The sequence below is a fragment of the Cajanus cajan genome, chromosome 6 (genome assembly GCF_000230855.2).
Source record: "Cajanus cajan strain Asha chromosome 6, NIPB_CcT2T_4, whole genome shotgun sequence".
NCBI lineage: Eukaryota > Viridiplantae > Streptophyta > Magnoliopsida > Fabales > Fabaceae > Cajanus > Cajanus cajan.
In genome coordinates, this window is record NC_138522.1 from 57,834,240 (window position 1) to 57,860,352 (window position 26,113).

The following is a 26,113-nucleotide window of genomic DNA, read 5'->3' on the forward strand; positions in this document are numbered from 1 at the left end:
GTTATTTTCGGAATAGTAATTTTAGTATTCCGGAAAGTACTTTCCGTAATTATTCTGACGGAAAGTTCTTTTCGGAAGGCTCATGATATATACACCTCCTGTTTTTTTTTATAAGTACACCTTCTTTATTTTTTTTAAAAAATTTATAAAATATTATATATATATTTTTTAATTTTATACCTTTAACTTTCAATTTTCTACTTTTTTCTTTTTTTTCACACACTTTTTTTTTTCTTTCAATTTTTACATGCTACCAAAATAGGTGGAGTGAAGGAAAGATAATGGGGTGCATGTAAAAATTGGAAGAAAAAAAAATCTGTAAAAAAAAAGTACTAAATTAAATGTTGTGAATGTAAAATTAAAAAAAAAAGCAAAAATTTAAGAATATTTTAAAATTTTAATTATTTTTTTTTGAAAAGGAGTTGTACTTATAGGAAAAAAGAGGTGTACTTATAGGAAAAATGAGGTGTATATATCATCAACTTTTGAAAAACACTTTCCAGAATAATTTTTTTTATTCAAATAATATTAAGAATAATTTAGGAATTTAATATTTTTTTTTAAAAAGGGGGTGTATGTATAAAAAAATGGAGGTGTATATATCATCAACCAAGAAATAGTTATGTAGGCCTATGTCGTGATGGTGTTTTAATATGGGCTTCCCTTTAAGTTGATTGTAAAAGGGGCCCAAAATGAAAGTTGGGTTGGGCCGATGTAGTTACTATATTCGGCCATGTGTGAGTAGTTGAGCATATTCTAGAAACTAAAATGGATTGAGCGCAAGGAAGGTACTAGAAGTCCAGAAGTGTCGTTCAACAAACGTATCTTATGGCATATAAATACTTTGTTCAAAAGCCATAGTTGAAGGAGGGTCACTTTGGGGTTTCTCTCGCTAACTAGGGTTTTACAAGACAACCTCTCTCTCTTCGCTTTTCCTCAATCCAACCCTTTCCAAATCAAATATGAGGTACAAACTGTGAACTCTGCATCTTCCTTTTCTGGTTAATGCTTATACGTTGTTAACCTCTGCTTATTATCGCGGTTTTTTTCCCTCTATCTTATCGACAATTTTTTTTTTCTTTCTGGAACTGTTTTCTTCATGCCACTCTTCTTTTGTAACTTGGGCTTGTAATCGGCCAAATTGTTTGTTTCTCTAGCTACCGATTTGCGATCCTGAAGAATGCAGAGTCCTTCCTATTTTTTACCTACATCGCGAACATTTTTTTTTTGAAATTTTTGTGAAATATGATAGTTAACCTAGAAATGAATTATTTTGGGGGCATTTTGTAACTCTAGTGTCGATTGAAAATAACTTCTAGAGATAGGTAAAATAGGGGTAGGAGGCAGATTTTGTTGCCAAAATTTATTTGGGGAATTGGGGGTCCGATGCTTAATTATTAGATTTTGTTGGATAATGTGACAAATTTGCATTTCCACTAAATTTTTCTATCGTTTCATTTTTTCCTTCTTCGTGCCTCCCCCTTCCCTTTTTTTTTTTCGTGGCTGGTGATTTGTGACTCTGTTCGATATTATGTAATGTCAGGGATACGAGTTTTCCGTGGGTCGACTGTTTTCCCGTTTAATATTCCTTGCCTGTAATGCATTTCTGAGTCTTCTTTAATTGTTCCACGTCATCTGTTTATAAATGCATTTTGCGATGCAGTCTTCACCCTGAGGTTAAGTGGGCTCAGAGAGTTGACAAGGTTTATATCACGGTGCAATTAGCCGATTCCAAAAATGCAAAAGTGGATCTTACGCCAGAGGGTGTTTTTACCTTCTCTGGCAGTGCTGGTGCTGCAGACCGTCAGTATGAGCTTAAACTGGAGCTCTTTGACAAGGTTAACGTAGAGGTGAGAAGATGTTCCCAAGCATGACATCTTTAATAATGCTTACTTTCACTTTTTTCCTGTGAATTGTACAATGATTTGTTCTGATAGCTTAAATGCTTTATATGCATTTTTTTTTATGCAATTGTGTATGTGTTTGTGTCATGCTTCACTTGCAAATTTTTTATTATATTTGATTTATTTTTTTAATGCATTTCCTTCACCGTTCTCTTTCAGGAGAGCAAAATTAATGTAGGAGTGCGAAGCATATTCTGTGTAGTGCAGAAGGCAGAGAATGGATGGTGGAAAAGGTTACTGCGTGCAGAAGGCAAGCCTCCACATTACGTGAAAGTAGATTGGGATAAATGGGTGGATGAGGATGAAGATGATGGTAACGGTATGCATGACTTCTAATTAAAACTTTTAATGTGTTATATAATGCATAAATGCATTATAATTCTAATTTTACGCAGTCTAATTAAATTGCCTTTTTTTTTTGTTAATTTAGGTGAACTGGACTTGGGAGGGATGGATTTCTCGGTATCCATCGTGTTCATTTGATTCTCTGTTTAAAACTCTTATCGAATTATATTATTTTATCCCTACTATTTTCTTATGCAGAAATTTGGCGGGATGGGTGCTGATGCAATGGGAGGAATGGGAGGAATGGACTTCTCTGTATGTAATTTGCTCACTTGATTTACTATTCTTTTATTACTGTTACATGTCTTGATTACTTTTTGGATGATGCAGAAATTTGGCGGAATGGGTGGTGATGATGCAATGGATGACATTGATGAGAGCGATGATGAAGGTATGTGTGTGCTGTTTTGTGGTTGACACTTTTTTTTTTTTCATGGTACTTGACAATAATTAAACATGCATTTTTTCTTGAATTAGGGATTAAGTAAGTTGTGCTGAATGGTAATATGCCTATATGTGCATGTTCCTTGGTTAACTATTTTAGGAAATAGGAACACTAGGAAAACTGAGTTACAGTTTTTGCAAATTCTGGCATTAAAGGTAGCTGTAGGGTTATTAAATGTTAAATGATTCTTGTTGGAGTTAAGGATTCTTGTTTCCGTTAATTATATGGGTTTTGATGGGTGTGTATGGTGGTGGAGTTGGGAGGAGAGTGTTGATTTAGTAGGGCAGCAGATTAGAACTATGATGGAGAATTGAAGATGATTGTGAAGTGTCGGTTCTTTGTGATTGAAACGTGCAGTTCTATGGTATAAACTTAATTTTGTAAGGGCATCTTTGCGTTGGTTCTTAGCTTATAAGTGATGAAACTAACAGTTTAAGTTGATTGATTAGCCTCGTGTATGGTTGGAACCCGGCAAGTATGGAATTGATAATTTATCACTTAATTGGAGGCACTTCTGATAGTGAAGTTTATCAGAACTTGAAATTTGAATCTGTAAACAAAACTATTTCGAAGGATCAAAATGTATATGTAAATACAAAGGAGATTTTATATCCTCCTAATTTCAGAAAGTATTGCCTTTTGTTTTCAAGATATGATATTAAATGCATTGACTAGAATCGGTGGAAATAGAAACCCTTAACTCCAACAAAGTTGACAACGTTTAATATGTACTGCATAATTTATTGCATGCTTCAAGGGTATTGTAATTTGGACAAGGGGAACAAGATTATTTATCTCGAAAAGAAAGGAATTATCTTGAATTCTTCTTGGTGTTATCTTCAATGTGCTGCAGCTCGGTTATTTGCTTACCTTATTTTCCCGCATTTTTTTTCTTCATAATTTGATGTTTGCTACAATGTTGAATCTGGCTTATCTGTGTGGTTATAATTCATTTCAATGAATAAAATGAGAATGAAGTTTTACATATGGTGTTAGAAAGATATCTTGCGGTTACAATATCCTTAATATATTTCGTATAGATTTCTGGACCATTGTTGTTTAATTCAAGGATTTATTTACTCTGCTGACTGAAATATACTTGTTTGCCATCTCTGCAGAGCAAGAAGTGTCAAAGCCTGTAGAACAAGAGGCTGGCGAGGCATCTACAGAGAAAAAAGAGGCTGCTCCGAGCACATAATGCCCTTGCAGTTCAGGACGCTGCCATAGATGCTTATGAAAATTCTCGAGTGAAATTTTCTTTCTGTACCATTGATTGGTAGTTGTTTTAAGCGGAGACGTTCATGTGTCTCTCTGTGTTGGCTAAACATTTAGCAGTTATAATTTACCAGAAAAAAGCTCCTTCTAGTTGAATTAGGATATTGTATAATTTGAGGATATTTATTTTCATGCATGAATGGCGGTATCTGGATTTCTATATTTTTATATTGCATGTCTTTGAACCTGCTTAGATGATTGATCCGGTATTCTATAACTGGATAGTGAAAATTCGAAATTACCATGTAATTGTAGCTCACACGAGTGTGTTTGCAGTTGCGACAAGTTTCAAACTAACATTTGTTCAAATTATGACTTGAAGATTGTTTACTGAAATTCAAACTTTTGACTTGTGTTCGATTATAGCATACTAGAGACAATTTTTTAAAGCTTTCTTAAAATGCTTTACTACAGAAGATGATTTACGCTTTTTAGATAAATTAAAATTTACAAGCTCTAGAACTGGAGTTAAAGGTTGACATAGTAACTCGTCACCAATACACTGTTTTAAACACAGGGTGAGCATGGTAAGAGAAAAGCGTTTTTATAAGATGTCCGACATCAAATAATGTGTTTTGAACTACGTTATTCTTTATATGATAAACTAAATATGAAGAACTAAAGCATTCGAATTTAGACTCGTAAAAAATCTAATATTTTATGTATACCAAATGCCCCTTGAGTCCCATTATTAAGGTAAACTATTTTCGTTTAAGTTCTTCAAAAAACTAAGAAAAAAAGAATATGATCACTCAAAATACCTTATTTTATTGTTACAATAAGTTTATCTTATATATGATATTATGATATGCTTTGTAAGATCTTATATATTAAATAAAACATGGGCTTCTTCTCCATTTCAGAAAAATTAAGAAAAACCTGTGATTATTTTAATAATGGTATTAGGTACAACTTTCTCTAAGAAAACTAACTTAAAAAACATTCTTGCACCTCAATTTTATTATATTCCATATGAATTCTACAAACTAAGGGAATTTTATGAATTCATATTAATAGACACATATTTAATATTATAAAAATCCAAAAGGTCAATGAAAATTATTATAGATGTTCTTTCTTGTCGAAATTGGAGTCGATACTTTTATCAACTTAAGACTTTTTTTAGGACAAAATTATCTTTTAATTATATTTACTATGATTATATAGAGAAAACCCTTGGAGTCAAATTTGTAAATAGTTCTTAAATTTATGTGACATTATATGATTCACAAAATTAAGATAAACAACTCCCCTAAAATAATTAATTATGGAAGATGCTCTTATATTTAAAATTGGAGAAAGTATGTTATAATAGCATGACTTAATGAGATTGGTTGATAAAATTATATCTATTATTTGGTTAAATCAATACGCATTGAATTTTAGAATTTTTTTTATATTTGTTTGATAAAGAATGATGAGCAGGTAAAAATGAAAATCAACGTAAAAAGTAAAAATTAATCAATATTCTTGGAAAAAAAAATGCTTGTCTTAACTTCTACCAATCTAAAAGAAAAGTGATAACTGATAAGACATGCAATTTAAAATTATCTCAAACTCCCAACAATTCTCAAGCAAAAGTGATAATTTCTTTCGACCAAATTATTTCAGTTTTCTTACATCTTTATAAGTTTTTTTTTGCTTAATTGTAATTTTTTTTTGTACTTGTGAAGTTAATTATAATTGTATAATTTAATCTCTAGAATTTTAATTAATTAATTTTAATCAATTAAGTATCACAATATCACGATTTTGATACTCCAAAATTTAATTAAATTTATCAATGAATTTAATTTGATATTATCAATTTTTTCTACCAAAAATATGATTCATACAGTGTTTCAAAATTAACAATCAAGAATTAATTTATACTGATAAAATAATTATTATTAAATTTTGATATACTCTTTAAAATTTTACGATAATCTTAATTAAACATCATAATATTTATTTATACTATTAAAACTATTTTAAAGTCATAATTCCACACACCTCTTTTAAAAGTTAACTTCCTTTTACTTTAATTTTTTTTTTCTCCTCCTATGTCCATATTCCACTACACTAAATAAAGGCTCAATCTTTCGATCTGTGATTGAAATTCTCTTTTTTTTTAATTCCCTCTTTTAAATGGATAAATATTTTAAAGAGTTGATAAATTTTATATTTTACTAATCAGCATTTATCTCTGTTGATTAAACAATAAACAAAAATGAAAATTTAAGCTCTTAATTTTGGACATGAAAAATGAAATCCCCAGTGCATTCTAATTTAATTAAATTAAAAAAAAACGCGAAAATATATAACATATTTTATTTGTGTGGGTGGAAATAATTAAGTGGACCTGAAAGCCTTATAACTAAAACCCTGGTTGTTATGAGGCACGCGACGCTCTTCTTCTAACCTATAGAAAATGGAAACCAGTGCGGCCATGGATGTCGAGGAGCAACCTTCGCCCAACCCCACTAACGTTAAATGCTTCGGCCTCAAAAATTCGATTCAAACTAACTTCGGTGATGACTATGTTTTCCAAATTGTCCCAAAGTACGTGCTTTCTTTTAGTTCCCCGTTGAAGCTATGAATTCATGCTTAAACTCGATTGAAAATAGTAAAGTTTTATTTTTTGTTCTTACACGTGACTTGGGTTCCAATTATTTTTGTGAATTAAAGGGATGATTGGAGTGCAATGGCGGTGTCACTGTCAACGAACGCGGTGAAACTGTATTCGCCTGTGGCGGGTCAATATTATGGAGAGTGCAAGGGTCACTCTGCAACCATCAATCAGATTTCTTTTTCGGGTCCTTCAAATCCCCATGTTTTGTGTTCGTGTTCTTCTGATGGCACTATTAGAGCTTGGGACACACGGACATTTCAGCAGGTAGATTTTTTTAATATTATTTTTATTGTTTAATTATAAGTCTTTTTTTTTTTTTTTTAGTGTATGAGTAATTTGATGCTTGAGTGTGTTGGATTGAATGTCGAATTGTAGGTTTCTTCCATCATTGCTGGTTCTTCTCAGGAGGTTTTCAGCTTCTGTCTTGGAGGGACTAGTGGAAATTTAGTTGCCGCCGGGTGTAAATCGCAGGTTTGCTTTTGGTTGTGGTGATTTATGTGATTCATGATTTGAACTAGTTTTATGTAAGCTATGTCCTCAAGTATATGATTTTCCTCAGATACTGTTCTGGGATTGGAGAAATATGAAGCAAATTGCATGCCTGGAGGACTCTCATGTTGATGATGTCACTCAGGTTTGTGCTGTTTGAATTTCTTGAATTACGTGTAATGGCAATTTATATTTTAATCAAAAACTTTGATTTAATGGAACTAGCTGAAAATAATAATCCTGTGGGGAAAGGTTGTTTTGCTTGGTGATGCCCTCCCAGAAGAATTTTGTCATGAGAAATGCAGTATAACTAATTCAATATCTTTTAGAAATTGTAGGATAATTAACACTGGCAATAAATGAGCTTCAGAGTATTTCTCTAAGAAAAAACTGTGGGAATGTTGCTAGATTTGAAGAATTAATGGAGGATGTTACTTACAGATTTATGAAACAGTATAATTGATTCTTCATTTTCTTGGTTGAACATTGTTAGTTAGTCAGACTGATTGGAATTTTTGTTGTTCAACCAGTAGCCATTTTCTTTACTTCAACATTACTCGATCAATATGAAGACCTCACATATTTTATGGCTTGATGGCTTCTCTTAGAACTTGTTTCTTTACCAGTTACCCCCGTCCTCCTAGACCCTACTTCACCATAATCAATGTATTTATATTTCTGGTTCAGTGTAACCTGTCATAGAACAAGGAAAGGAAAATGTGTTACATTCACAAAGTATGCTGTACATAAGATGAAGAAGACAATATCAATCCTTTAAACCTTTAACATGTACTATACTAGCTTTTATTCTTTTAGTGAATAAAATGAAATTATTTAATTATTCAATGTGAGGATGGATTTATGTCTGATTTGTTGAAAATGTTCGATTGATGCTAGGTTCATTTTGTCCCTAATGACCAAGGCAAGCTTATTTCTGCTTCAGAAGATGGGTTGATCTGTACATTTGATACTGCCGGAGATATCAATGATGATGATCATCTAGAATCAGTAAGTTTGGGACTTCAATTCAGTTTCCATCAGTTGATAATTCTTGCAAGTTGCAACCATCTTGATTGTTACGATATTAAAGGTAGCTAAGCACTCATTGGGATTGGATTGTATTTTTAGGTCTCCTCGGTTCTCTGCTATTGGGTATTTCTAGAGAATGCCTATTCCAACTTATATTTCTTTTCGTGCAACTTATTCTTTGTTTTGAAGGATTTCTTATCTTCCCTCCTCAGATAGATAAATATCTTTGTCTCTCTGATGGATCCATCTTTCTATCTATTGCATGAAGGATGTTTTATCTTTGAGTTATTTTTTTTTGCTTGAGCTACAGTATTTTTCTCATACAAAATTATAAATTTTGTTTACAAAAATGTAGGTGATTAATATGGGGACTTCAATTGCAAAGGTGGGGATTTTTGGAGAGAATTACCAGAAGCTTTGGTGTTTAACACATATTGAAACCCTGGGGTACAGTTATCCTCCATTAGTTTTTGTTTTTTTATTGTTATTAAATCGTAGCAGTTATACATAGCTTACTCATACTGTATTTCTGCCTGATATGGTTGTATGTCACACATTCAATGTAGTTATTGTTGCTGAAGGTAAATTCATACACAAACAATCATCATATTGACATAACTGTCATGATCAGAGTAGTGCGCATTCAGATAGTACTTCTACTATACTGATTATGCTATCAATTACACTCTTATGCTCCTAGTGTGGGTTATATGACTTTGCATATGTTTACTATTTCCTTGTTTTCAAAGTTTTATGTTAATATTTAATTCTATTCTGCTGTCTAGTATCTGGAACTGGAAAGATGGTAGAAATGAAGGAAACTTCTCAGATGCTCGTACTTTAGCTTCAGAAAGTTGGAATTTGGATCACGTGAGTTCCTCCTAATTTGATGGAATATGCTTTTTTTGCTGAACTGGAAAAACACTGCTTTTATAGCAACATGCTTCATAGTTCTTGTCTCAATAAAAATAAAGATGAATTTATGTGTAGGCTTCGTATGTGGACGACATTAATCTTCTGGAACATTCCTTTAAAGAGGCTTTGCTTCTTGTACTTTTGAGCCATGTAGAGTCTTTATAATTGGAATGACAGCACAGCTTCGAGGAAAAATTCTGTAAAAGGAATAGTTTGCATTTATATATATACATATCTCTAGATTTCGTGCTATGGACAAAAATGCATGACATTGGCTGAGCAAGCTGAATAGATGATCTTCCAAAACTTTTATAATGCTTCAATTGTCCAATGTACAAATGTTATATCACTGTCACATAAATTGATAGTTTCCTTTGGCAGGTTGACTATTTCATTGATTGTCAATACTCCAGAGAAGCTGATAAACTATGGGTGATTGGTGGCACTAATGCTGGTACTATGGGCTACTTCCCTGTAAATTACGAAGGAGTGGCAACAATTGGAGCTGCAGAAGCAATTCTTGAAGGTGGCCATACAAGTGTTATTAGGAGTATTTTACCCATGTCAAAATTTCATAGTGGGCCAACTAATAGTCCTAGCCAAGGCATTTTTGGATGGACGGGTGGGGAAGATGGTCGGTTATGTTGTTGGCTCTCTGATGATTCCTCTGAATCAAATCAATCTTGGATTTCAAGCACATTGGTTATGAAGCCAGAAAGAACTCGCAAGAAAAATCGTCATCACCCCTATTAGCAAATAGCATGCAGAGCCATTAACTTCATTAGTTCAATGACGAAGGAGCTTTTTTTTTGTTTTATTTGCCAATAGTTTAATTTTTCACCACAACATGGGTCGAGGTGTTGGATTTTGATAAACATTATTTGTTTGTAGTCAGATATGTCCTCACCACTTGTAATATTTGTACGTGGCCATTTTTATATAGCTCTTTTTTGTTTTTACTAAAATATACAGAACACTTGATTTGTTTTGTAATATTGTATCTGTGTGTAGTGTCGTTTTTATATGATGGCATTCTAGGTTACCAGTAACTTGATTCTCATTTACTAGATTCCTCTGACGATTATGTACTCTATACAATCATTTACGGAAAAATCATCAGATTTTATTTGGAAAAGTTGATGACATTTTGGACATTGGCACTTTATCCCTCAAGTATGGATTTAACTCCATACTCGGTAGTTAGCGGCAAATTCACCCAAAAAAAAAAAAATCGGAAAAACGAAACGCATGGTCAACTTTGCCAAATACAGGTAGTGTAATACTTGGGTGCTAAATATTCGACACGAGGAATTTAAAAAAAAAATCGACTCTTATTGCCTTTGTCATTACTAGAACAGTAAAACATAAGTTCAAGTTAAAACTCTCAAACGTTTCATGTACAATTGTCAAAGTAACGTATCTAAATATACCAAGGTTGAGAATTCAACATATTGCTACATCATTACTTCTCATTGGAGGGAAAGATAGACAAAGGCACGTTTGCCGTTGGGAAGGAATTAAAAGATGGAAGCAGAGAAGCTTTTCGAGAGTAATATAATAGCACTAACATTTTTGTAATCATAATAAACACAAGAAAAACATTGGAAGATAAAAATTCAAGGATGCACAGAAACACGGGCAGTGAAATTGCTACCAATACACATTAAGAACGAACACAAATGCTTCTGAAAGTAGTCAACTAGCCCATTTGAAGCAGTTCATGCCACTGGTTTGAATCAGCCTCTACCTCGCCCTGTATGTACCAAAAAAAAGTAAATACACTGGACAATATTCATACGCTGAATTTAACTTTAAGCTACTTTTTTTACAAAAAAAAAAAAAAGGCATATACAAAACACAAATTTTACATTAAAACCAACCAATTAAAGAATCAGTAATGTGTTCATCGAATAACTATATACTTATTTATACACTGGGAACTCATCTAAACTATGTGAAAATGAAGCAAAATAGCTAGACAGTGAAATTCTTCAAACTCTGGCAAGGTGAAATAGAGCGATAGAAGGCTATAAATGATTATGAAGGGGTAATGCATGGAATGAGTGGATTTATATTTACCTCTGCCTCCACCAGGCTTTCCACCCGGGCCACCCCTGCCTCGGCCTCCTCCAGCTCCCTTAGCACCACCATCATCAAGACCACGCCCAATTCCTTTTGGTCCTCGTCCTCCAGGACCTTCCTCTCTGCCTCTTCCCCTTCCACGCCCCACACCAGGTGGTTTGCGATCTGAAAAAAGGTGATATTAATCAGAGAATGTCTAGTTTTTCCAGCAACTGGAAGCAGCATGAATAGCTGTTCATAATACAAAGCTAAATTAACATTTCATATAAGCAATATTAAGTTATTATTCACCAATATAAGATGATATATATTTTTATTATAATGAGCATTGCAATCTCCCATTTCCCCCCTTATAAGATCACCTAGTTTAACTCACACGAAACTGAACGACCAACTATCAGATTGATCAGGGGAAGTTAGCTGGGTTCATTAGGCAGAGTTCAAAACACCAAAGAGATCTGTTTCAATATACCTACGAATGATTTGGAACCTATGTCGTTATGGCCTGACACCACATATCAACCGAAACTCTTAAGAGAATTAGGTTTGTGGTCCTTCCATTTTATATGGTCCTTACCTTATGCATTTCAATACAATGTAGAACTTTTAAACTGACATCCACATTATACATACACTTAAAACTCAAACCAACAAGAAGCCAAAACAATGGTTACCTGCACGGGTCTTGGTTTCTTCCTGAACTTTGTCAATTACCTAAAATAATTGGCAAATGGCAATAAAGCAAGATTAGTAGAATAAAATAAATTGATGTCCATCTCAAACATCACTCAACAAACTCTCAATTCTATTCACCGAAACGATATTGCCCAATGATGAGACTTTTTTCTATGACCAACAGATCACAAGACAACAACTCTACTATTGTGCCAAGGCTCACCTTCTTCACAACCCATTTACCAAAAGTTTCTTCTTTTCTTTTTTGAAATAAAAAATAAAATGTTACCACCACTACACAGTGTACACACCTCATCAGGAACTCGAAGGTACTTGATTGTATTGCCTCGTATGTAGCACTCAGGCATCCTCCAAAACCTATCTCCGTCCTACATTACAATCAATCTTCATCAGCAATCATGCAGCCAACAAAAGACAAGGGATCGTAAAAAGAAGATTACTTTAGAGGTACAGATGACTTCTCGGAGATGGATGTTCATCCATGTATCGCAATTAACCAAATGCCCGTTATAAGTCTCCCCATTTTTCAGTTCCACCAACTGTTCCATCACCATCAAGATAATATTAATAACAAAATCAAGCAGAAGGAAATAAAAAGGTGAAGAGAGTTACCATAGGGTGGCCTTGGGCAGTCTTGAGAAGGGAGAGAGGAAGCTGCAAGCAAGAGTAAACTGAGAATGAGGGCAAAAGCGTAAAATCAAGAGAGTGTAGCCTAAGGTTAACGGTAACCCTAGAGCTTCGAATTCAATGATGAGTTGGGGGAAGTTGAATCCCAATGAGCACTAAGGTTAGCGTTTGAAAAAAAGGAGAGGTACTTACCATGTCGTTGATGCAGAGCGTTTCAAAGAAGAAGCCAAGGCGGAAGAGAAGGAAACGTGTCTCTATGATTGCTCTCTTTATAGCCTTCAATTCAACTCAACTGTTTATACAAAACAAATGTTCAATCTTCTTCTCCAAGGGTTTACGAACGCCTCTAGGCTCTAGCCACTAAAGGAATTGCTGCCAAAGTAACAATATTAGGGTTTAAAAATATTTATAAAACTTTATTTTAAAATTTATGTTAATAAGTTTATGACTAAATTGTATTGCGGTCCTTTATTATATTCTATTTCTAATTTTGATTTGTCAATTTTTTATTTTATAACTTTAGTCTCGAATTTTATTAAATCTATAATTTTAATTTTATTATTAAATATTAAAATTATAACAGTGATTATGAATTATTATTAAATAGATATTATGATAAATAATATTTATGTTAATTTATAATTTTATTCTCTATTTTTTATTTTTTTTATATCCTTTTTATAAGTAAAAATAAAATAAAAAGTGTAATTTATTTTAAATATTAATTATTATATCATGTATTTAATATTACTTCATGTTTAATATTACAATTTTAATGGTCAAGGAATAAGTATTTAGTAATAGAATCAAAATTGTGAATTTCATAAAATTGAGGGACTAAAATTATGAAAGTAAAATGTATAGAACCAAAATTATAAATTAGATATTATAAAAGATCAAATGTACAAATTAACTTAAATTTTATTTTTTCTTTTATTATACAATGATCACATTATATAAAGATAACATTTATTCTATCTCTTTATTACCAATAATTTGGATCTGCTTTATCTTTTAGTATATTAATCTTATATTATTAAAATAACTTATCTTGGATGCAAATTATCTTTTGTTTTATTTATCATTATATTTTTTTAACACATGAATGTGTGATAATTGATAACTATATATCGAATTAACATGTTGGGTTTTAAATATGGATAAATAGGTTGTAAATATATATACATCAATATTAGATCATCGATAGACTCAAATATAATCAATCTTAGGCTTAAGAGGGTCCATGACCTTCCAACCTCAAGCGCATAAGCGCAAAGAGAGTTGAGGAAAGAGTAATCAGATTGATTGAAAATATTCTATCAAATTTAAGCTTAAGAAGGTCCACAACCCTCTAGCATCAAGCATGTAAGCACGAAAAGATTTGGTTAAAGTTAACCACAAATATTGAAAATGAGCTATCAACTTTAAGTCTATGAGGAGGCAAAAATAAATAACACGACTATTCTAGTATATGACTTTATGGTCCAACTGCAAAAGCATAGATGTAAACACTTGGAATAACATATATTTTGACTACACTCACATCGTTCGATAAGTCACTGAAGTTTTGCTAGATTGAAAGAAGGTTAAGCAAAAACTTGATGTCCCTGTACCCTTCTTCCAAACAACAAATCTAAACAAAATGGTCTCTCTCCTCCTGATGATACCTTAAAGTGTAATATTGATGCAACATTTTTCTCTAACCAAAACAACTCTAGTGTTGGTATGTATCAGAGACATGCAAGTGACCAATTTGTAAATGCATTGATAGACCACAAAACATAATTGTCTAGTGTATGAGAGAGTGAAGCTACTAGCCTTTTTACAACAGTTAATTGGGAAAGAATACCTATCTATTTTCCTCGAATTTGATTGCAATCAAGTAGTGAACGAAATTCACGATCCTTTCTTAAATCTCACAAAATTTGAAATTATTAATGTCTCATTGTCAAAGCCTTCTTAAATTGTTACATTGTCAAGTTGACTTTGTTAAAAGACAAGAAAATTTAGTAGTTTAGAGCTTTTAAAAATCTATTTTGCCTCACTCTATTCAACATGTAATATCTTGTGTTGTTGAACTTTTCTTTTTTTCCTTGAAATAATGAGTTTGTTGTTATAAAAAAATATCATAAGTACTAAAAAAACATAAAAAAAATGTTTTTGAGATTTTTTTTAGAATTTATGATTAAAAACCTTATTTTTTTTCTATCTAACTTATATTTTACATTTTATTTCTAATAATTATTTTAAATATAAAGCAGACCATCATATATTTCATATCTTTTTCGTAATTTTTACAACAAAAAAATTTAAACAATACAATTGAAGTAAGTTATCCTAAAAGTATTTATTTAAATATAATTTTTGAAAATAATTATATTAATTATTAAAATATTTTTTCCTCTTAGTCTATAAGCACAACACATCTCTATACGGAAATCCTCTATATGTGCTAAGTGAGCCCATTAACTTCAGTAGCTGATTTCATTAGATTATTGCCCCCCTTCATAGCTCGTGATTAAGCTAAGGACATGCACCCGCAAAAAATAGTATTTGAATTCCTTAGTAATAATTAAGAGGTTAGAAAAGCCTTGTCAAAATAAATAAATAAATAAATAAATAAATAAATATATATATATATATATATATATATATATATATATATATATATATATAACGTATCAAGTGAGAAAAAATTAATCTAAGAATTATATTTTAACCATCTCATCTTTCATAATAAATTTTCTCTCACTTGATAGGCTCCCTATATCATATATCATATAATAGTGGTAGGTAGTCATATTTTTTAATCTCAGTTTGATCATTGTAAAAAAAAAAATCAATAATTTCACTGTTACACAATGTAGAATGCTAACTAAAAAAGTACGTTAAGTATTTCAATATGCATAAGCAATAGTAGTACAAGACAAGGTTTTCTACTTTTCTCCTTTTTTTTTCTTTATACTTTTGTTTTTTGGACATTGTATTCTGCTATTTCATTTACGGAAAACAAAAACATACAACATGTAAAAGAATGTAGGTAACCTCTTTGAAAACTGAACTTCGAAGGCTTAACAGTTGTTAGGAATAGAACTTCCTATATTAATGAATAATTCCCTAATTCCCTCCCATAAAACACAGTAAATTAAAAGAATGAAACATAAAGAAAGGTCAGCAGAAGCTCTGGCCTTCAAATGGAATAGGAGCATATTAATAGGTGTGGAAGATCTGAAGAGTCACCGCATTATACAACATGTAAAACCTAGAGCTTCTTGATAGAAATAGTCCAAAGAAGATCTGAATCAGACTGTACTGTGACGATTTCCCCTTTTACAATATTTGATGTGCTTACTAAACCTCCAAATCTCATTGCCGTGTTTTCTGAAATAGTCAAAATAAAATGTTCATCGTCAGACTCCATTAACAAACAAGATAAGAACTGGGCGATTCAAAAAGGCAATGGAAGATAATGATTTTATCTGAAATTCTGAACCATTTATGCTCTCCATCACACTACAGCATCATATTTATTCTGTCATGTGTTGCTGTTCGGATAGATTGCTAATTAGCGTGTTTAACTAATTGTTTATTAGTTAGCATAGGATAAACGAATCCATCTTATATACTGTAGTAACAGGCACAGTAATTTTTTTCTGATATAGTGGCAATGACTACCACCTACTCAGGCAGAGCCTCAGAATGCACAATTTCATTTACAGACTTATATACTTAGAGTAGTCACCTAACATTATTATCAAAGAACACATAAAATACTTACTGAGGTCCCACTTCAGTCCTGTGGTAGTAGAACTTCCAGACGGCATCCCAATGGGAATGAGTCCACAATGCGGACCCTCAACAGAAGATTGAATAAAGATTTTATGACAGTGGGTCTTTGGAAGAAGGTGAATGAGGCAATCATCAGATAGAAGGATAATTCGTGTGTTTGAAAATCGGCAAAGCACATTAATATTTCCAATCTCATGGTCGAATCTCCCACCAAGTGCTCCAGCAACAAGAATGCAAAGCTGTCATTCCATTAAGGAAAAAAGGGTGCCAAACTGAGATTAATTCCAATGGTACAAGTGTACAACTAAATACACCTAACATGATAGCAATCTTTACTGTCAAGAAGGGATTAAGCAGATACAGCACCATACTTGATTCATTTCAGTTATTCCAAAATTAACTTAGTCCACGGTTAAAATTGACACCAGTTCACTCTCATGTATCCTCTCTCCAAAAGAAAATCAGAAAATAAATAATATAACCAGATATTCAACTCACAGCTGATCGATCAGTATCAGGGGTGAGGTCACGTATGTATGCAACACATTTGTGTAAATCAGTGGTGTCCTGATCATGAGACTCGTCAATTATCTTAGTTCCCTGCACGAGGAAAACGAACATAAGACCCTTGACATGATTATACAAAATTGTATATTTAACAGTAACAAATTTATTAAAAAAGTGGCACTTTGGTATGAACCAGAAAGACGAGTTTTAAATTTATTCTCATCACTACATGCACATGTGCAAGGTGAGTCACACAAAAAATCATAGACATATATAGATGGAGAAAATACCAGTTTTGCATAGAAGTCAAGTACTTCTTTCCTGATTGAATCCATGTCTCCTTTGATAACATCAGGCTTGAACCTGATAGAAACCAGGCGAGTTAGATAAAAGGAAATCTGCAACCATATACTCAACATGGCAAACCATGCTCTCACCTCTACCGACAGCAAAACAGAGTAGCACATAAAACAATCATTTGTGACACCGTTTTCAGTCTAACCAAGTCCTCCAACAATTAATTGCTTAGACTAGAAAATGGAAATAAAGATCATTTGGAGAGCTTATGCCACTGACACCAATCCCAAAAGTGAAAATGAATATACATGCGTCTTATAAGAAAAGTTAGACTAATTAATTGAAAGATATTGTCGACTAATGACTAGCACTCATAGGTGAAGGATGCGACATTCCACATATATCCATGAAAAACTAATAATTCTGCCCCGAGGAAAGAAAGTGAGGAAGGATAGAAAATTTTGAAACTTGTACTGAAGGAAAAGTGGAAGGAAGGAAAATTTTGAAACTTTATTTCTCCAAGTCAACTTTTCTCTTCCTTTTTATTTTTTATATTTTCATTTTCCCTCATATCAAACAAAGGAAAAGACATCATTATCTATGTTTTCTTTCCTCTCTATTTTCTTTCCCCCCAATCAAACATACCAGTTAAAATATAAATAAGGAAATATAACAAGGTTCAATATATTTAACATGGAAATTGATGATACCAAATGCATTACATAGGAATTCCACGACAAGCAGAAACAAACAAGACACTACTAAGCACTATATGTCACCGATGACCAGAGGTAAGAGTGACATATCATTGTATCTATCGAGCAGATGATCAATCATAATGGACTCAATTCTTTAATACAACATTAGCAAAAATGATTCAAAAAGAATCTAATTGATGTTAACCTACAATAACTCACATATTTTATTTGACTATTTCCTTTTAAGAGAAGCACATCCCCACCACAAATACGTAAAATAGAAGTTGCAGAAAATAGCAGCCGCTTTGAAACTTCCAATAAAGACATCATACTCATCAATCCAAACGTGAAGGATTTCATCATGTATAAAAAGAAAAAACAACAACTTTATTTTATTACTACACCTGCCCTTTTATGAACTTATCCTGGACCACCAAATGAGAGTACCCAAAAGTGATCGTGAGAAAGTCAGAAGTGAGAAAATTTTCACATAGTACCCCAATTGCGCAAAACAATCAGACCCAAAGCAGAGAGTCACGGAATCGGAACTAAGCTAAAGAAAGAAGATTTTAGAAGTAAATTAAAAAAAAATAAAAAATTGAGAAGATAAAAAGTTGGAAATAGGAAGCAACCTGGTGCGAACATGGGAAGGTTGTTGATGTGGGAAGAAAAGAGGCATTTCATCATACACCCTATTGGCACCTCCATCAGCGCACACTCGTACATGAGCTGTAGCAAGCATGAATGCATGAATGATGAATGATGAATAATATGCATATGAAAGAGAAAGAGGGGTGCGGTGCAGGGCCCCATAATCCATACCGTGGTCCCAAAGCAGAGGAGCGAATCTCGGGAGGCTTTGGTTGAGAATAACAAGAGCGTAGTTAAGAGAAAGAGAACACGTCGCGTTGGGGCTCTCCGGCGGAAGAAGAAAAGTCGAACAATGACACAATTCCATCTTTTGAGACGAGACCAGATGTTTCTTTTGCTCCCTAAATATTTATAGTACCGTTTACTTGTCTACACCATTTTTCTTTTTTATTATATTATATATATGCTTCGTTACAAAGTTCAATGCACATGCTTATGCCTCTATAATTCGCTGCTTTCGTCATTCATTTATTAATGTGCTCAATTTTCCACGATTTGATCTCGTGAAACTTCAACTGTACCTGAAATTACAATTACATCCCTTTCCTCCTATACGCACATCGATGCGTTCCACTGCTCTACGCAACGTGCCACATGCCAATGCCTTTAATATCAATTTATGCTATGTAAAATATTTGGTTTTGCTTTTTAATTTTTTTTTTAATTTTCATCTTTATAAAATTTTAAATTATTATTTTTAATTTTTATTGTTATATAAAATTATTTTGAATTTTTTATTTGTTAATAAAAAGTTAGTAATTATCTCAAATATTATTTATAACTATTAAAACATGTTTAGTAAAAAAATCTTGTTTAGGAGTAATAATTTTTAAGAATTGTAAAATTTGAAAAATGATGATTCTTAAGAATAATTAAAATTTACTTATTGGTCATAGGATTTTTTTAAAACATATTTATAAATATTATTTAAAAATAATTTTTTAATGTATTGAATAAATAAAATAAATATAACATGATATATTTTAAAGATTTTTATCATATTAAATAATAAAATAAAAAGATTATATAATATCAATTTTTTTTAATTTGTAAATGTAAGATTTTCATCTTCTGCATGTGAATGATTTTATGAAAAACATATATAAAAAATATTATGAGAAAACAAAGTTTAGGTTAAATGTTTTTTAAAAATGTTATTTTTAATTAATAAATCAAATATGAGAAACTAACTTTCTTAATCTCATTCATTTAGAAAAGGAAAAATAATCTTTGTACTAAACCCTAAACAATAGTAAACACCTCTAATTTTCTTATAAGTCCTTAAAATAATGTTATATATCTAACTTAAAAATAGTGATTTTAAATATTAGAAGATGATTTTTTTTTTATAAGAATCGAAATTAAAATTTACTTATTTTATAAGAATAATTATTTTTTACAAGATCCAAAAATAATATTTATATTTTTTAAAAAGATAAAAAAAATTATAAGAATCAAAATAAAAAAAATCACTTATTTTACAAAAAACTAAGAACTTATTTAAATATAAATTTATTTATAAATTTTTAATACCAACTCATACAAACTATGGTCCATGTACCAAAAACAATAAAAATGTTTATAAAAAAAAACTATGATACTCTAGGATGGTAAATTGTGGAATAATGTATCTCATAATGTGAAAATCTAAAAATTTTATATATTTATTATTATTATTTAAATTTTATCTCTTATTTTTATTTAAGGTTAAGATGTCATAGGATAAAAAAGTCATACAAGAAATAAAGTTGTTAAAATTAATCTAACGTTATGGATTAATTAATTGAGTTGTTAGGCTAAATTCTTCATTTTTAAATTCGAAAAAAATATCGTCATATTTTGACTCAACTTGATGGTCAAGTTGAACAAAAAGTATGTACAAAAGATATTGAATCTATTTGATTTTTTTTTTTGAGGGGAAGAATCTATTTGATTTTTATTTAGCTTTTTATTTTCTTACAATTACATATAAAAGTATTTATAATAATAAATAAAGAGGATATTTCTCCTTAGCTATTTTGTCTCATTTTTAATAAAATCATTTTGCACTTCAAAATTTTCATTAAAACAAACCTATTTATTTTTATTTATAAATATAAAAGCTTTTATTTTCACGTTTTACTTTTTAAACTTTAATTGCATGTTATAAAGTTAAAGGCATACTTAATCAGTGATTTAAAAACCGGACCAAACCGGCCGGTCGAACCGGTTGGACCGGGAACCGGTGGTCCAGCCGGTCCGAATCTTAAGTTGGATCGGTTATGCAGTCGACCCGTTTCAAACCCGATTGAACCGGTCAATTTTCCGGTTCAACTGGTGAATCGGTGGGTCAAACTGGTTCAACCATTTTTTTTTCTTTTTTTTTAACTTTTTTAAGGGACCATAAACCACAAAAAATAATAATGAAAATTGAATCTCTTAATGGAAAAGCAAAGAGTCTTATTAAATATAACAATGATTACTTGTTCTAATATATTTGTTTGCAATATATACAACTTAAATAACTTTTATAGTATATTATTAATTTTAAATTATATATTTAATAATATAATATTTATGTAAATATTACATATATTATTTTGTGATATTAATTGCAAGCATATTATATATGTACATATTATTTATATTTTTAATTTGTATTAGTATACCGTTTAACATGTAATTTTTTATGTATTTTTTTACAAAATAAAAATAAAAATAATTTTAAATAAGATAGAAAAATTAAAATTTAAAATAATGAATTTATTAAAATTTATAAGTATAAAATATATTTAATATGAATATTTTTTTAATAAAAATAAATAAAAACCGAGTCATGCGGTTCAATTAATGACTCACCGGTTCAACCTTTGACCCACTGACCCAGTACCTTAACCGGTTCGATGACCGGTCCGATTTTTAAAACTATGTACTTAATGGCATACATGTAAACCAAGGTATGTATATTAAGCATTTTTTTCATAGATATATTTACATAATATTTTAAAATTAACAACTAAAAATTAATTTGTATTTGTGAAATGTAATTTTTGTTGACCAAACATTATTTTCATATAAAAAAAATTGAATCCAAAAACATTAATTTAACCTATATTTTAGGATAGATCTTACAACTATTAGACTAAGAGACCAGATTGTATATTAGAGAATTGGAGACATGCTTAAATATAATTTTAAATTACATAGTTAATAACTTGATATCAACGATAGCAATAATTTTAAACTTTAATAAATAATTAGTTATTTGTAATTTTATTATTGTCAACTGAAGGTGTGAGGTACCAAGCATTGGTAATGAGTAGGCCCGCAAAGGATCGGATTCTGGAATTGTGAAAGGAAGGAACAGAGACGGCATAGTAAAGGCACATTGAAAATGCAACGTTCTTCACTTTCTGTCTGTCCCGACATCACACACAAAAATAAAAATAACACTGAAAAGTTGAAAACAGTGTCCATAACCAAAACATTTAACATTCTTTTCGCATGCATGACATGAAAATGCATGGAACTTTTTATTTATTTATTTATTTATTGTTTATTATTATTATTATTATTATTTTAATGCAGTGCGTTGAAGTTCTTTTCACATGTAGATTTATTCTTGAAATATATAAATCCTTTCTCTCACACACATATATAAAAAATTGACTTTTAACAACATAATTTTTTTTTTATAACATTTTATACTAACTGTGTATGTAGATGTAGAATCAACTAAGTGTGTTTAGACGACATACATTTATATAATTCATTTAGAATCAATGAGTATATAAAATTGATTTTGAGTAAATGTGAGATAAAAATAACATGGTTTTTGTTTAGATGTCAAAAGATACCAATTTAATTTTCATATTAAATATTGTTTGAAACTTCTTATCAAAATTAATTCATAGTGTGCAATTATTAATCTGGATAAATACAATTTTATAATTAATTTTATTTGATAAAAAAGTAAATAATTACATTTAAGTATATATGAATTTTCATATCTTGAAATTAATTATGTTAATAATCAAATATATTACAAACTAATTCCAATCATTTTAAATACAATAAAATTAGTTCTTGACATATTTGATGAATAACCAATCATACCCTAATATATAAAAATAGATTTATGAGATCAGTTGCGATACACTCCGTATAGAAAGTTTATCTTTTAAAACACTCCCAACACCTATTTTCCACTTGTTTTTATGCTTGATTTAGAAGGAATATATGAAGAGGATTGCTATATCCTCTGAAGTCGAACCAGTACAGTCTGAAATTTTAAAATATTAACATTTTTAATAAATTTATTATTAAATATTTATTTAATTTAATATTTTATAATTTAAATTAATTTCTTAAACGTTTGGAATATGTTTCGGACAATTCAGTCGGAGAATGTAGAATTTTTCATATATGAAATGAAATAACAGTGATAAAAAAAATTTTGTGGATATATTTTTCTATATCATTTTTGATGATAATTTCTTATTTGCATGTACATTTTCTTCTTTATTTTAATACAATTTAGACAACATAAATAAAAAATAATAATCTCATAAATATGAAAATTCAATTCATTACACTTGACTAATACAGTATTCTTCTTCCCTTGGAGACCCCACCCTTCACGATTTTCAACCATTTATACATTCATCAAGAGGTCTACCTGATGTAATTGTTAACCCACCATTCATGACTCTTTTTTTTCTAAGTGCGGGTTGACCAAATATATAATCACACATTCACACCTACAAAATTACATGTAAAATACACACAAATTTGAATTTGTATAGAATTAATTAAATTCAGAATTCACCTACATGGCCACAAATATAAATCTAATCAAAATCACCTATATATATATATATATATATATATATATATATATTTTTTTTTTTTCTTTCTTTCCAACATATATATAACATGCTAGTCACTGGTATAATGGTATTCAATGAAACAACCGGGTTGAAATATTAAGGGAGTATTTGTTACATGAAAAATTTTCCCTCACAGAAAATGAATTTGAAAATATTAATTATTCATATTTAATTTATTATTAAAAAACATTGTTAATCGAAGAATCTAAGACATTATTTTTTACAAAACTATTTTTATTAGGTATAATATTATATTTTTGAAAAATTTATTTTCAGCAATATTATATCCAAAATTTTCATAAATGCATTTGTTTGACATTAATAATTTTAGAAACAAAATATTTTGTCAATTAAAAATGAAGAATACAAAGTGAGTGAAGAAATATGAATGAAAAAGTGAAAAGATTTGTACTTATTAAAAAAAGTAAATTTTATTATCTTGAAAATATAAAATATCCATCCTCCAACATGAAAATAGGAAACATGTAAGTTACAAAAGTTTGACATTCTAGGTAATAAAAACATATTTGAAAATATTTTTTTAACCGCCTAATAAATGAGAATAAATATTTTAATTTTTTTAATTTTAAGAAATACCAAAAGATTTCCACGTAAGAAACGCCCCTAATAATAATTAAAAAAAAAAACAGAAATAGGGTAACACAGATATTCTCTCTCTCGAGAATCTTCTGTCTTAACCAAATCCTGTCTGGTTTTGTCATTTGTGTTTTGTTTATATTTTATTTTTCGTGGCAAAGCATGCATCGAAGGAAACAACGCGTTTCTGCATTCGCCAACGGGGCAATTGCGCTAACCATGTTTTCAAATTAGTGCTGCGTTTCTGCGTTTTCAAATTGTACCCAATTCCCATTCTCAATTTCTTCTTCTCGTATTCCGGAGATTGAAATTGAGATTGGCGGAAGGTAACAAAAAAGAAGAAAAAAAATGTTAGAAAAGTGTTTGGGAGCTCAAAGGGCGAAAAGGTTCCAGCGAGCTCTCAGGCATTGCAAGGTCACGATCCTCTGCTTGTTCCTCACCGTCGTTGTCCTGCGCGGCACCATCGGCGCCGGCAAGTTCGGCACGCCGGAGCAGGACTTCGTCGACATCCGCAACCGCTTCTACTCCCGCAAGCTCCCCGAACCCCAACGTCTTCTCGGCGAGCTTCATTCCACAACGACGTCGGTTTCCTCCTCCGACTCTTCCACCAACAACTACAATGCCTTCGACATCAACACCATATTGCTCGACGAACCAGAAGAAGAAACAGACCGCGAGAATTTCAACTATCGTCTCGGCCCCAAAATCTCGGATTGGGACGAACAGAGATCTCGCTGGCTCCGCAAGAACCCTGATTTCCCGAATTACCTTCGACCCAACAAGCCTCGTGTGCTTTTGGTAACTGGGTCGTCGCCGAAACCGTGTGAGAATCCCGTTGGGGATCATTACCTTTTGAAGTCCATTAAGAACAAAATTGATTATTGTCGTTTGCATGGGATTGAGGTTTTTTACAATATGGCCCTTCTCGACGCTGAAATGGCGGGGTTTTGGGCTAAGCTTCCTTTGATTAGGAAGCTTCTTTTGTCTCACCCTGAGGTGGAGTTTTTATGGTGGATGGATAGTGATGCCATGTTCACGGACATGGCGTTTGAGGTGCCATGGGAGAGGTACAAGGAGTATAACTTGGTGATGCATGGGTGGGATGAGATGGTTTATGATGACAAGAATTGGATTGGGTTGAACACTGGGAGTTTTCTGTTGAGGAACTGTCAGTGGTCGTTGGATATTCTTGATGCTTGGGCTCCAATGGGGCCCAAGGGTAGGGTTAGGGATGAGGCTGGGAAAGTGCTCACGCGTGAGCTCAAGGATAGGCCTGTTTTTGAAGCTGATGATCAATCTGCCATGGTTTATTTGCTGGCTAAGGAGAAGGAAAAGTGGGGTGGGAAGGTTTATCTTGAGAATGGTTATTACTTGCATGGCTATTGGGGGATTTTGGTTGATAGGTACGAGGAGATGATTGAGAATTATCGTCCTGGTTTTGGTGACCATAGGTGGCCCTTGGTGACTCATTTCGTGGGGTGCAAGCCTTGTGGGAAGTTTGGGGATTACCCTGTTGAGAGGTGCTTGAAGCAGATGGATAGGGCTTTCAATTTTGGGGATAATCAGATTCTGCAGATTTATGGGTTTACGCATAAGTCGTTGGGTAGTAGGGGAGTTAAGAGAATACGGGATGAGACTAGCAACCCTCTTGAGGTCAAAGACGAATTTGGGTTGCTTCATCCATCATTCAAAGCAGTCAAGGTATCATCATCTAAATGAGCATGTCGGTGTTGGTGGAAAATGTCATGTTTAGTTACAGAAATAGGAGTTTTTAGCATTTTCGCTCTTCACGTTTATTTGTCATAGTTATATATATATACATATACTAATTAAATGCTGTTGATTAATTTGTAGCCTCTCTCTCTCGGTCTTAAGTTTCTCAACTAATGTTTGTAAATTATTCATATCCGTGGATTGTAAGTTTGTAACACAAAATTTGTACAATGGAAAAAGTTGCATTTGCATGGTGGTTCTGCACATATCACTATTCGTTGTCAATGGTCCCTTGTAGCTTTAATCTTTGTTTCTATTGGTAGTTATGAAGTTAAAATATCCATTGCACTATCGGTTGGGGATCTGATAGTACAAGGAATTATCGCAATCTCAATTCTTAACCGAATTTTACATTATATCTGTATTCCTAGGGTTTTGGACTTTTTTGATTTTAATCTCGTGTATGAAAATTGTGTCTAAATCTTTCTTATGAAAACTGAGCTGCAATTTAATAATTAATATGGTCCATGCGAAACAGTGAATGGACTCCCTGCCCATACAAGTTTATAAGGCTA

The 26,113-nt window shown here is 31.5% G+C and overlaps 5 protein-coding genes across 5 annotated transcripts; 3 read left to right on the plus strand and 2 right to left on the minus strand.

Moving 5' to 3' along the window:
- The first annotated feature begins 806 nt into the window (after nt 1–806).
- LOC109812261 (HSP20-like chaperones superfamily protein) lies at nt 807–4,137 on the plus strand. The gene is made up of 7 exons (XM_020376185.3): nt 807–967; nt 1,664–1,850; nt 2,064–2,223; nt 2,335–2,366; nt 2,448–2,504; nt 2,580–2,640; nt 3,813–4,137. Exons 1-7 carry the CDS (start codon nt 963–965, stop codon nt 3,890–3,892), a joined length of 582 nt encoding a protein of 193 aa, XP_020231774.1. The 5' UTR covers nt 807–962; the 3' UTR covers nt 3,893–4,137.
- Nucleotides 4,138–6,325: 2,188 nt separating this feature from the next.
- Nucleotides 6,326–10,062, plus strand: LOC109812229 (Transducin/WD40 repeat-like superfamily protein). The gene is made up of 8 exons (XM_020376149.3): nt 6,326–6,510; nt 6,637–6,844; nt 6,956–7,051; nt 7,140–7,214; nt 7,967–8,077; nt 8,454–8,545; nt 8,884–8,968; nt 9,395–10,062. The coding sequence occupies exons 1-8, from the start codon at nt 6,380–6,382 to the stop codon at nt 9,764–9,766; spliced, it is 1,170 nt and encodes a 389-aa protein (XP_020231738.2). The 5' UTR covers nt 6,326–6,379; the 3' UTR covers nt 9,767–10,062.
- Nucleotides 10,063–10,416: 354 nt separating this feature from the next.
- On the minus strand, nt 10,417–12,780 carry EMB1644 (Small nuclear ribonucleoprotein family protein). Its single transcript, XM_029274159.2, has 7 exons — nt 12,611–12,780; nt 12,404–12,445; nt 12,232–12,330; nt 12,082–12,159; nt 11,770–11,809; nt 11,093–11,260; nt 10,417–10,766 (listed from the first exon to the last, which is right to left on the minus strand). Exons 1-7 carry the CDS (start codon nt 12,611–12,613, stop codon nt 10,750–10,752), a joined length of 447 nt encoding a protein of 148 aa, XP_029129992.1. The 5' UTR covers nt 12,614–12,780; the 3' UTR covers nt 10,417–10,749.
- A 2,507-nt stretch (nt 12,781–15,287) lies between these two features.
- TPK1 (thiamine pyrophosphokinase1) lies at nt 15,288–18,727 on the minus strand. Its single transcript, XM_020376128.3, has 6 exons — nt 18,532–18,727; nt 18,342–18,438; nt 17,005–17,077; nt 16,706–16,807; nt 16,197–16,446; nt 15,288–15,799 (listed from the first exon to the last, which is right to left on the minus strand). The coding sequence occupies exons 1-6, from the start codon at nt 18,665–18,667 to the stop codon at nt 15,681–15,683; spliced, it is 777 nt and encodes a 258-aa protein (XP_020231717.1). The 5' UTR covers nt 18,668–18,727; the 3' UTR covers nt 15,288–15,680.
- Nucleotides 18,728–23,944: 5,217 nt separating this feature from the next.
- Nucleotides 23,945–25,809, plus strand: LOC109812236 (xyloglucan 6-xylosyltransferase 2). Its single transcript, XM_020376158.3, has one exon. The coding sequence runs from the start codon at nt 24,174–24,176 to the stop codon at nt 25,542–25,544; it is 1,371 nt and encodes a 456-aa protein (XP_020231747.1). The 5' UTR covers nt 23,945–24,173; the 3' UTR covers nt 25,545–25,809.
- The last annotated feature ends 304 nt before the right edge of the window (nt 25,810–26,113 follow it).

What these genes read in the sequence shown, in the direction of transcription:
- EMB1644 (XM_029274159.2), bottom strand. An exon ending in ACCTTCGAGTTCCTGATGAG is followed by an intron (nt 11,810 to 12,081) that starts GTGTGTACACTG and finishes CAATTATTTTAG; the next exon opens with GTAATTGACAAAGTTCAGGA. An exon ending in AGAAACCAAGACCCGTGCAG is followed by an intron (nt 11,261 to 11,769) that starts GTAACCATTGTT and finishes ACCTTTTTTCAG; the next exon opens with ATCGCAAACCACCTGGTGTG.
- LOC109812261 (XM_020376185.3), top strand. An exon ending in GGATGAAGATGATGGTAACG is followed by an intron (nt 2,224 to 2,334) that starts GTATGCATGACT and finishes TTGTTAATTTAG; the next exon opens with GTGAACTGGACTTGGGAGGG. An exon ending in TGGGAGGGATGGATTTCTCG is followed by an intron (nt 2,367 to 2,447) that starts GTATCCATCGTG and finishes TTTCTTATGCAG; the next exon opens with AAATTTGGCGGGATGGGTGC.
- TPK1 (XM_020376128.3), bottom strand. Translation starts at nt 18,667, where the DNA reads ATGGAATTGTGTCATTGTTCGACTTTTCTTCTTCCGCCGGAGAGCCCC. An exon ending in CCTTCCCATGTTCGCACCAG is followed by an intron (nt 17,078 to 18,341) that starts GTTGCTTCCTAT and finishes GGTTTCTATCAG; the next exon opens with GTTCAAGCCTGATGTTATCA. An exon ending in AGGACTGAAGTGGGACCTCA is followed by an intron (nt 15,800 to 16,196) that starts GTAAGTATTTTA and finishes TGACTATTTCAG; the next exon opens with AAAACACGGCAATGAGATTT.
- LOC109812236 (XM_020376158.3), top strand. Translation starts at nt 24,174, where the DNA reads ATGTTAGAAAAGTGTTTGGGAGCTCAAAGGGCGAAAAGGTTCCAGCGA.
- LOC109812229 (XM_020376149.3), top strand. Translation starts at nt 6,380, where the DNA reads ATGGAAACCAGTGCGGCCATGGATGTCGAGGAGCAACCTTCGCCCAAC. An exon ending in ACACACGGACATTTCAGCAG is followed by an intron (nt 6,845 to 6,955) that starts GTAGATTTTTTT and finishes GTCGAATTGTAG; the next exon opens with GTTTCTTCCATCATTGCTGG. An exon ending in CCGCCGGGTGTAAATCGCAG is followed by an intron (nt 7,052 to 7,139) that starts GTTTGCTTTTGG and finishes GATTTTCCTCAG; the next exon opens with ATACTGTTCTGGGATTGGAG.